At 44.1% G+C, this 11,791-nt stretch overlaps 1 protein-coding gene across 2 annotated transcripts; it reads right to left on the reverse strand.

Moving 5' to 3' along the window:
- Positions 1–968: 968 nt before the first annotated feature.
- Positions 969–11,039, reverse strand: sec63 (SEC63 homolog, protein translocation regulator). 2 transcript variants are annotated; one of them, XM_035143592.2, is made up of 20 exons: positions 10,719–11,039; positions 9,623–9,722; positions 8,113–8,227; positions 7,813–7,925; positions 7,625–7,686; positions 7,394–7,452; positions 7,150–7,200; positions 6,920–7,028; positions 6,675–6,769; positions 6,422–6,554; positions 5,868–5,960; positions 5,199–5,344; positions 4,964–5,111; positions 4,432–4,553; positions 4,214–4,282; positions 3,911–4,066; positions 3,568–3,792; positions 3,250–3,450; positions 1,801–1,905; positions 969–1,258 (listed from the first exon to the last, which is right to left on the reverse strand). In XM_035143592.2, the coding sequence occupies exons 1-20, from the start codon at positions 10,840–10,842 to the stop codon at positions 1,121–1,123; spliced, it is 2,364 nt and encodes a 787-aa protein (XP_034999483.2). In that variant the 5' UTR covers positions 10,843–11,039; the 3' UTR covers positions 969–1,120. The 2 variants fall into 2 exon arrangements, with proteins under 2 accessions (XP_034999483.2, XP_034999484.2); XM_035143593.2 differs by having other exon boundaries at positions 970–1,258; positions 4,471–4,553; positions 10,719–11,037.
- Between the last annotated feature and the right edge of the window lie 752 nt (positions 11,040–11,791).

Genomic DNA, 11,791 nt, shown 5'->3' on the forward strand with positions numbered 1-11,791 from the left:
AAAGGAAGTCACTTCTCCGAAAAGCCACGAGTATGTATCTATATATTATATATATCATTATCCGTCACAACTTTTATGTAGTTTACGAAGAAGGAGGAAAAAGAAAATCATAACACTGCAAGTTTTGTCATTTTCGCCTCATTTAACTTGAGGTTAGAATTCATTATTAGATGTGGATCATGGACAGAACTGACAGGAGACCAGTATCCATCCCCTTCAACATACAGTAATTACAAGTACATACACGTGACTGGCTGGCTAGTGTGACCAAATAAAAAGAAGAAAAAAAAAAAAGATTTAACCGTGCCCCTGCCAAAGTGTTGACTTGGACGTGATCCCCGACGAACAGGGCTAAAGCTCACACTTCTGCAGTTTAAGTGTACAATAGAAGGTTTCATTGACGTGGAAAACATCGGTGCGTGAGTGATTTTTTAAAAAGTTTGGAGCGCGAGTTACGTCATGAGGTCGGGCGTTTTTTTGTTGTTTTCTTCTCGTTAATGTCGCAAAAAACGGAATTAGCTGTTACACATCCCCTCTCCCCCCCTTCGAGAAAAGAGCCCAGATTAATAGGTCCTCCAGTCCACAGTGTGTCAACCTTTCATACCTGTACAAACACATACAAGGCTACAAACAGCGCAGCATACACACCCACGCACACGCACACCGCCTCACATGCACACCCACTCGCACACATGGGCCTGGTTAAGTATTCACAGAATTCTCTTCCGCCAGCGACGGAAAGCGAAGGAACGAGTCACTGTAGAAAAGAGGAAATGGTCACAGTCCATGTCATTGTAAGGGTAACATAGACGAGGAAGAGCAGGAGGGCTCTGTGTGTATAAATTGCCCAAATGAGTGTGTGTGTGTGTGTGTGTGTGTGTGTGTGTGTGTGTTGTGTGTGTGTGTGTGTGTGTGTGTGTGTGTGTGTGTGGTGTGTGTGTGTGTGTGTGTGTGTGTGTGTGTGTGTGTGTGTGTGTGTGTGTGTGTGAGAGGCAGGGCATCGCTGCTCCTCGCTCGCTGTCTCTCTCTCTCTGCCGTTCGTGGGTTCAGGGGTGGGTGTGTGGCCAGTCCATGGGAGAAGGCTGAGCGTGTGTGTGCGCGCGAATGTGTGTGTCCCCGTTCAGTCGTTGTCCTCGTCGTCGTCTTCACTCTCCTCGATGCCGTCGCTGTCCTCCTGCTCCTCGTCCTCCTCCTCCGTGTCGGGGATGTCCCACTGGGGGTGGTTGTCCATCATGGCCTTGGCCTCGTGGACCTCCAGCTGAGAGAACACGAGGGACACAGAGAGTTGAATCTCCAGTTCCACAGAACTTGAACCTTTAAGAATCTTAAACTTTATGCCACTTTGATCAGCAATTTAAGAAAAACATGTTGCTATCAGTTAAATGTTCAAAACCAAATTTTAAGAAACATTTTTGTGCTTCAGTCAAAGATTATTTTAGACTGGTGTTGTCATAGCATGAAAGATGCAGCACTCTACAATAATTCCAGATAAGTTATGAAACTTGATTGATTCACACATGCACTGCACTAAATGTTTAACAGGTTCTAAAATCAAATACTACAAGAATAAATATAATTAATTCACTGGTTTGGCTTGCAACAGTTTCCCCCTATTCCCAACACCTCGGCAGGAATTAACACCATTGTTGTTCAGCTATTGTCTCGGCTGTTTTGGCAGAAAAACAACCATCACATCCAGGACAATTTACACTGATTTGGCTGATGAAACAGACGATTAAACTGCTGGAGCCACTAATGAGCATTCACCATGAAACCACACACACACAGCTTTATTGATACCTTTAGTGGTTTGATCTGGTCCAGTCCCAGGTAGGAATCAGAGCGGAGGATGACTGAATACTGGTAGTTCCCCGTTTTGGAAGGAGCTGGGAACTTCAGCTCCACCTGGAAAACACACACACACACGCACCCTTGTTTAATGTTATCACAGAATCACTTAATATGCAATCATCCAGCAGGGAACATGATAACTTGACATATTAAGTACTACATTACATTACAGCAAAGGATTTTAGGACTTGTTACTGTCAAAATCATGTAGAAAACAAAGTGGGTGTCATCAGCCTTTAACGAGGTTTCGACTTCTTTTATTCATCCAAACCAGAAACACTTCCAGGGGCAGCACACCAACACGGCTAAACATCACAACCTCAACACATATCTGCTGTTACTGGTGATGGGTCTATCTAATCATCTAGCTGCACCGGGATGCAGTGCGGGAGGTAATCACACACCATCAATCACCCGATGATGGGGTCCAACTGTAAATATTAGACCAGCATTACCTCAAGCTGTGATTACCATGTCGTACAATTACATATGGCAAACATCTAATTATCAGCACAATGAGGCTAATCATTATTCAGTGTGTGAGAATGAGCTGTGAACACGGCGGCAAATCCACAGCTCTGCCATGTTGATGAACACGGCCCTTCTGCCCTCGCTATCCAGAGAAAGGAAACACGTCTGTCAAACACGCACACGGCGAATCAGCGTTCCCACAGCACCAACAACAGGAGGTTGTTGAAGTGACAATAATTGATTGAACTGTTCTGCACGTGCGGGTCACCTCTGGCTCTGACATTCCTTCAGAGCGGTGACAGCTGGTCATGCAGAGCAGCCTCATTAAGCTTTTACCTCACCGTCGATCCTTGCTGCTGCTGGAGAACAGCAGGATCAGAGGTGCAGGTTGTGCAAAATAAACACTCACACACACATTCGCACACCCCTTGAAGAAATAGCGACACACGTGCAAATGGTTACCTAGTAACAGGGTGTGTGAGGGGGGTACGGTGAAACACACACTTTAAATTAATAAGGTGTGAACACATACACACACCTTTACTTTCTGCTCCTCGAGGATTTTGGAGAACTCAAGTAATTTGAAGAAGTCACCTTGGGCTCTCCGAAAACATAATGCACGTTTTATGAACTGAAAGATTCATCAAAAAACGTCGAGTCATACACTCACCTCCTGTGGGCTCTGCTGTTTTTTGCAAGAACTTGCCAGTACACACACACACACACACACACACACACACACACACACACACACACACACACACACACACACACACACACACACACACACACACACACACACACACACACACACACACACACACACACACACACACACACACACTCAACCTAACTGTAATCTGGACTTCAAATTATAATGTATAATCAGTAAAAAGTCCCCACAAGGAATCACACACACGCGCTTACCTCTTCTGTGTCTTGTAGCGTGCACACATGGTAGGGCACGGAGACGAGGGTCTGATCTCGCCGGTCGGCGATGTACAGCCACCACCACTCCTGCTTTTCCTCTGGGAAGTAGAGGCTGTAGACGGGGTGCGTCACCTTCGACTTGGTCTCGAGCAGGGCCCGCTCTCGCCGCTGGATGCTTTGCTGCAACGCCTCCCACTCCTGAGGGGGAGATGTGGACAGTGGAGGATGCAGGCGATGTTTCCTTTACACTCATTAAACGTAAAATATGTAAATTGAATCATTACTAGCCTATGAACCCATGTAAAGTTCTCTGACCTCTTCGTCGTCTCCAGCGATCTCGTCCACCTCTGTGTCGCTTTGCTTGTCGCTGTCTTCGTCTCGCTCACTGGGAGAGTCCTTGGTGGCTTCGCCCTCGTCTGATTCGCTGCCCTTGTCTGATGCCTCGTCCTCTTCCTCCTTTACTGCTGCTGGTGTTGCTGGTGTTGTTGCTGGTGTTGTTGCTGGTGTTGTTGCTGGTGCTGCTGCTGCTGCTACGACTTCCTGCAACATCAACACGGGCGACAGGAATATATTAAATAGGCAGCATGTTTATATGATATATGATATATTTATATTATATATTTATGACGTTCCAAGTCAGTTGTCGCTGCAGACTTACGTTTCCTGCCACGTTGCCGTTGGCCTGTTTGGTTTTGGCAGGCGCAGGAGTGGGCTTCTTCTTCGTTAATTTTTTCTTCTTGGACTTGGCTGTTTTCTTGGCTCCTTTACTCTTGTTCTGCCACACTTTGGTTTTGGCTTTACTTGCGTCTGCTTGCTTTATATACACACACGCACGGACACACAGGAAGGTTAGGTGAACACAAGATGTCTGAAAAATCTAACTTTTATTAGTCGCTTAGTCTAATGCAAACTTATAAATAATAATAAAGTGTTAGTTGGTGTTTATGTGTGTTATCCTTACTGCTTCCTCTGTAGTGGCAACCTCCTCTCCTGTACACGGTGTTGAGTCCTGCTCTTTTTCAAACATGTCCTACACAGACACACACACACAGCATTCAAATTCAAGTTTTTCAACCTTGCATACAGTGAACAGCACACTCTAGTGGTCTTCCATGGAAATGCATGCATGCAACATACTAAGTACATTTTATTCACAGAAATTTCTTTCTGTTAACTCACAATTGTGTCAGTGTTTAACCTAATGCCATCATTCCTTACCACCATCCGTTTTCTGGTTAAGGTGACAGTTACTGTGACGATAGAGCCTGCGGTGATGTTATTGCTGTCTTCATCATCAAGGACTGGGGAAGAGAATAAAAGGAGCTTGAAATGTCTTAAAATAGACACAGACAACATCTAGTTTGTCTGACACTATGCAGAGAGTTAATTCAATTCAAGCTTTCGCTCAAACCTCATCACAAGTTTGCTTGTTTTTTTATCAGTTATTGCCCAAGCATTGCTTGCAAGAATTTATTTTCCAGATCAAAGTTTTATTCATGTCCTACATCTTTTGCTACATTTTGATGTCATCTTCACTATACTCTGTAGTTAATCAGCAGCAGTAGCATATCTACATTTACAGTAAGAAAAATTGTACCACAGTAAATCCTCTTCCGGCGACAAAAGAAAAGCAACTTCATTGACAGCTAATGGGAGTGTTTTAAGTCAAAACGATCTCAAACAAACAAACAAATCTGATTTTAGGACTGACCCTGCAGTTTGGTATCCATAGTGATGTGAGGGAAGCTGCCCAACACAGACATGACCTCATCGTACTTCTCCTCCCCCAGGAAACGCAACATGCTGCGTCGGTCCGAGTCCTTCAGACTCACCAGGTCCTGAAGGCTCCGAACTTTATACTGAAGAGTCAAGGACACATAATGTAGTTACTTTAAAAACTGCTCAACCACAGTGCATGTGTGCACATACAGACAGGTGGCAGGTACCTTCTTGGAGATGCAGTAGCGGAGGTGCTCCTCCTCAAAGTGGGGCAGCTGCAGGAGTGGTGACTTTGACTCCTGCAGGCCCTGCACGCTCATCTGGGTCAGCTTCATGCAGTTCTCTATGGTTACCAGCCGAGGAGCGTGGAAACCTGCACAGAGACATGACGATGTGCACATGTCAGCATTCATGAAAAACACATCAAGGCATCACAATATATCAATTTATCCATCCATGAGAAGCGTTTGAATACAAGATATAAATTACTAATAATAATTTTACTACTTTTGATTTTTCTTTAGTGATTTTTCCCCCCACGTTCTGAATCTGTAATCCCAGAAGAAGATGTAGGGGTTTGTAAATCAGGGGTGTCTTCTTATCCCAAAAAAGGGATGTGCCAAATGCATTGGCATGACACAGAAATAAAAAATATATGTATGTTTACAACAAACTGTTTACTTTGACAGTGTTTAGTTTTATAGATACACAGCCTCACTGCTTTTAAACATTCACAGACTATGATTATTTAACACTGGAAAATGTGGCTCAAGCTTGTGATTACTCCTACACAGCACAAGATAAAAAGCAATGACTGACCGAACCATTTCTTAAATCATTCAATGTGCTACTACTTTTGGCCACATTAATATATATATGTATATTATATCATATACCTCCTCTGCTGTTGGCCATCATAGTGAGCTGACAGCCGACGTTGATCATCTCCTGCAGGAGAGGCGGACTCTTTCTCACCACAAACCTCTGATCTGGAAACAGAATAAACATGTTCTGCATAACATGTTCCTGACCTGGGTCATGTTTCTTACAAAAACAGAGAAAAACACTATGATGCAGATCATTCCGGAAAGCTGTCCAAACACATGACGCGTGTTGTCCATGATGTGGATTTGTGTTCAGTCACAATGACAGATTAAATGACAGGTTTTTTCCACGAACCTACATTTCTCACTATCGTGTTAACTTGTACAGATCAGCCTTCTCCACTGTGTTTTATTAAACATGTAAAAACAGCAAAACAAGACACTCCCAGACAGCTTGCGATAGCAGAGCATGCACATTACCCTGTATAGCAGTGTAAACAAACAAACAGTTTAGCATCTCTCTCTTAATACATCTATTGAAAACTTAATACCTGATAAGCCAGTACCAAATCATCAAATGTAACCAATCAATCAAATGCAAAGTGTTTAAATGTTCCATCTCCTACCTTCATCCAACTCCTCTGATACATCCATACGAGCCAGGTGAGCGAGCACCAGGACCCTGGCCTTTAAACTGTAGGGATAGCAGAACGGAGGCTCCTTCTTCTTCACGTTAATATTTCCTAATTCACGGATCAACTGGAAGACAATGGACAGGTTGTTTATTCCAAACACTTAAGGAATTTTCCCTTTCAATTCTAGACAATCTATCTTTTCCACACACAAGTCAAAGCACGTTGTGTGGATGTCTGCAAATACCTGTGGCACTTCTATGTTGTCTGTTGGTCGTATTGTAGCTTCTTTATTGCTGCGAGGGTCAAACTCGAACGCCGCCGTCAACACCATGGCCAACCCTGGAGGTCGAGTATAGTCAAGAATAAATACTTGTGAAAAAGAGCAGTCTTTCAACCAAAAACTATATTAACTACAGGGACACACTGTATTTCAAGACTGTTTGGTGCAGCCAATTTGTGGGGGATAAAAGTGAGAAGGATTAAACTCACGCTTCATGTTCATGTTTGGCGTCTTGTACATAAAATGCATGAAGAGTTGGGTAGTGTTGATGAGGATCTGGTCTCCACTGTAGCGGATGGAGCGGTACCACCACGTGCCCTGAGATACAGAGAGAGAAACAAAGCAGGACAGAGGAAATTAAAATGAAACATCCAGGGTATGAGAAGAAATAAGACCCACTCTATTCCACAGACACTGGCATTAAATCATGATGACTTACCACAACGACAGGAAGGATGACCATGAAGGCAAGTCCATAAACCAATAGCACCTGCAAAGGAAAACAAAAACCATGAGACCAAAGTTTGTTTTAAATAAGACCTGAATAGCATAAATAAGGATCCTGGAAAACATTAAGATCTTTGGGTTATTGATTACATTGGTTCTCTGCTCATCAAATATAAAAAAACACAAATTAAGAAAAGGAAAAAAAAATTTTAACTACACAATCAATGAATAAATACCAGCATTGAGTTCTTCTGGTCAACGATCCAGGCAGGTAGGGCAATACCAAAGCTTGTAGCTGGAAAGAGAGACATAAGAGACGATGGACCAAAATGGCAGAAACCCCAGTTTACATACTGCTGTTCAAGAAAAGTTAGGATCTTAAACCCATGAGAACTTCTTGGTACTGTTCAACTGTTACCGTTCTGATCTACAGAATTCAAAACCAACCCCTCCGTGTTTAAACTCACCTCCTGGTCCATCTGGGTTACCCCACAATTCCATGTTCTTTCGCGACTGTTCATTGGTCAGACTGTGAGGTGAAAAACAAGTAGACACAAGTAATCAATAGAAACCGAATGCCGGGCAGAAGAAGGTGATTACTTTCATTATTGATCGCAGATGCAGTTTGGCTGTCTGGGTTATGAATGACACTCACGCAGCGTAGGCTTTGGCAATTCTCATGAATGTGGCCTCATCACCACCTTTGTCAGGGTGGAACTTGAGTGACAGTACACGGTACTGCTTCTTGATTTCTGACAGAGACGCACCCTGGATACAGAAATAGAATTATTAGTCACACATTACAGATTCAGTCAAATGCGAGGGATACTTTGTTTTTAAATATCTTGTTCCAAATATGGATCTAATATCTTCAGGGGAGATAAAAATACATAAACTTTAAAGACTTCAGTGGTTCTGTGGATTAAAGCATAGAATTTGTTTTGTGCGTCTTTACCGGGTCCAAGTTGAGGACTTCATAAGGATTGTACTCCTGGTACTCTCTGTCCAGCTTGGACACCTTGTAGGCTAGCAGCAGAAACACAGCCCACCCAAATAACAAGGCTGCTTTCCTGAAAATGGCAACACACACACACACACACACAGAGAAAATGTTACACACAAACATCTAAATCCTCAGTCCCTATCTCATTTTTACGATCCCACTGCAGATCGGGTTATTATGACTTTATATTATAATTCTGCAGAATCTGGCCTACAATGTAAACAGGCTCTCAGTATATTAAAGCTAGAAAGACGATTGTTTTTCAAACACTTAACGCGTCTCATCTTTACATGTTGAATACGAGCAGAAGAGACAGGACCGGGCCCGACATTATTGTTGTTTAGTATTTATGCATGGAAGTTGAACTTGTTTCCATGACAATGGCAAAACCCTATGGCCTGCGCTGCAGCATCTGTTGCCATGCCAACCACTCACAAGCCTCAAGAGTTGTCTGAGCAGCTCAACCAGAAAAATACAAGATAGATTTCAATCATCAACACCATCTTCATGATACAGTTGTGAAGAGGAACTGCAAACGATCTTGAGATTAGAGAAAATCGTTGTCATTCATGCCCCTGAAAAAACATGTTCCACCAGCTTCAGTCGAAGACGCAACGGTGCAAATTAAGAATATAGATTTTGGTCTAGCCAAGTGACAGAACGAGAGTGGAAAGTATGAAGCTGAACAGATGAGAAGGCAGAGACAGAACAAAGAGGAGATGCTCAGACAGACGCTCTGTGAGGAGGAATCTAATGAGCGAGAAGAGAAAAGCGGAGCGGGAAGCACTCGAACACACGTCTTCCCATTAACCCACACAAACAGCACGGGTAAACAACACTAAGGAAAAACAGGGACTTGTTAAGAGAAACGTTAAACAGTGCAACACAGCGTTTACACCAGCTGCACACATCACTGAGAGGTTTACACAGGAAAACAACATAAACCGAACTTGGGCCAAAAAAGAACCAAAACAAAACTTCCATATGTGCATTTAATGCAAACCTGAGTCTGTCTACAAACCATGGAGAGAAGCCTATATCTCATCTTTACACTGCAGTTGCAACACCACTGTCCAGCTACACTGAAGTGTTACAGCGAGTTATGAGGAACACATTTCAGCTCAGGCAAGTCACATCTCAAACTCAACAGAGGTGACGTGACATTTGGCAACAAAGGAGACGGAACCAAACCCGTTATTAAAATGCAGAACAAGTTTAGAACATGAAAGTGCCTTGTAATCAATAAGAAGCAGAACTTGGTTTAGAGACAACAAGTTGACATATTTCCACAATTAAATAGTGCAGGTGCCAACTTTAACTAAGAAGAGTGATCAGCTTTCAGATGATTCCAAGTTGTTTCATCTCTCACAGACTGTGTTGCGAGACGTTCACTCTCCCTGATTCTGTCAGCATCACATTTTATTTCTACCACAAACTACAAACCCAATTTGATCGGACTCACTTCAATGTTGGGACGATGCTCTGCTGGGACTTCATCAGCCGGAGCCGGTACCACAGACACCGGCCGTGGACCCTCCTCAGGCTCTTCAGACGCAGTTGTTCTGTGAGGACGGACGGACGTAAAAGGGTTTACTGACACATAAGTATGGTTTAACCAGTCATGATCAGTACTGGTGATTGTATAGTTATTTGGAAGTGCTTGAAACTCTCAATCCATTTTTGCACTTCTCTGATCCTATCCACCTTGTCCCTTATGACTGCATACTACGCTGTGCTGTGTTTGCAGTACTTATTGTGTTGCGTACTTATATGTTCTGTTTTTGTGTACTGTTCTGTCTACTTGTATGCACCGGGGGTCAGAGAGAAAAGGCATTTCAATCTTGTCCATGTCCTGTACACACTTTGACTTTGAAATCAAGGGAGAGAGAGAGAAAATATCGCTATAGTGGATTGTGTATGCCGGATTCAGTGATACAAGTACAGAAATGAGCTTTAATTCACTGTAATACAACATGGATGAAAGATGAGTGTGTTAATGCCATGATTTAATCTTGGATAACCTAATATCTTTGCCATCAGAACTAGCCACACTCTCAGTGGCGATACAGCCATTCCCAGTGGAGCAGCCGAGTGAAGTTTGTTAGCATGTGTTACACAACTTGTGTGTGATAAGCTGCATTGTTGACAAACAGATACGGAGATAAGCTTACACCAGGGGAAGGGCGATAAAGACACAGGACGCTGATGTAGCTTTAACTGCACGTCAGCATCCACGTCCCCCCACAGGAGCAGCAGCAGCAGCTAATTGTGGCTGAGTGAAGACAGGGGGACAGCTAATAGGCTGGTAATTGGTAAAGAAGGATGGGTAGTCCCCGTGTCAACACTGCTCGACTTGCACCAGGCTGTGAACACTGGCTAACATGAAGTCGCTGCATCGCTCGGTCGTGGCTGCTTGTGCATGTAGCGGCTAGCGAGCTAAGCCCGGATAACAGACTGCCAGGCGGCGAGTTAGACCGAGGCAAGCCGCTGCCCACACACGCTGTGAGGTTAGTTAGTTGGTTAGCTAAGTTAGCACAGAGCCAGACATCGGGCCTTACCAGCATTCTGATCCCGGGGCCAGAGGTAATATGTGGCCGGGATCACAATGAGTCCCACGAAGGACGTCAGGAAATAGAAAAAGGTGTTGCCGCTGTCATCGTACTGGAACTGCTGCCCGGCCATTTCGTCGCGGGCGCTGGGGTCGCCCTGCTTCTGCTGCTTCTTCTCCGCCGCCGCGCTTCCCCTCCTGGCTCAATGTGTGCGACTTGACAGACCGTAAGCTAGCCTGCTAGCCAGCTAGCATCCAGCAGAGACTGTCTGATCATCGGTGTACGTGGTTTACGCACGCGCACTGAGGCCTCCCGTCTTCTTCTACTGCGACCTGCCCGACGACGTCCGGGAGCGTTAGTGACACCTAGCGGCGGTGAGGGAGACAGACGGAGCTGCTTAATGTGGGTGCATGAGCTAGATAGATAGATAGATAGACAGACAGACAGACAGACAGATAGATAGATAGATAGATAGTTTGTCTAGTGGGCACCCTTTGTGTTGTCCATACACACACAATCATTATTTGTGTGTGGGTGACAGTTTAGATTAGCACCGCCCTGGTAGGTACAGATTGGAGAGCTCCCCCTTTATAACGACAGGTGTGGGCCATTACTGCCTCTTTGTCTGATGCCTGGTTGATGGTGACTGCTGTGGAGAAAAAGATGGGTTTTATTTTTCTGCCGGACACCTAATGAGCTTTCTTGTACATCCAGTTGTTGTGTGGCTGTGTCCTGAACATCAGAGGGTTATTCCCTCCAATGTGTTTGGTTGCCAGTTGATCGCCGTCCTTGTTTCCCCCTCATTGCAGATTCTTCTACTTCTGCTGAGGTTGTTTTATGCTGTTGGTCCAACGTCTAATGCATCACATTCCTGATGGACTGCTAGACCTTTTAGAATTGTATTGAATGCTTTTAAAAATATTTTATTGTGAACTGAGTCTCGCTATGAAGTTTTTTTTTGTGTTGTCTTTTTCATTTTTCTTTAGGCAGTTGGACGACCTGCGGAGAGTAGTCGTGGGATGTACACCACTTTGCATGGTAGGTCTGAAGGGTGGTGGTCACTTGAACAGTGTGTAGGCTTG

This window comes from Hippoglossus stenolepis, chromosome 20 (genome assembly GCF_022539355.2).
Source record: "Hippoglossus stenolepis isolate QCI-W04-F060 chromosome 20, HSTE1.2, whole genome shotgun sequence".
Taxonomy (NCBI): Eukaryota; Metazoa; Chordata; class Actinopteri; order Pleuronectiformes; family Pleuronectidae; genus Hippoglossus; species Hippoglossus stenolepis.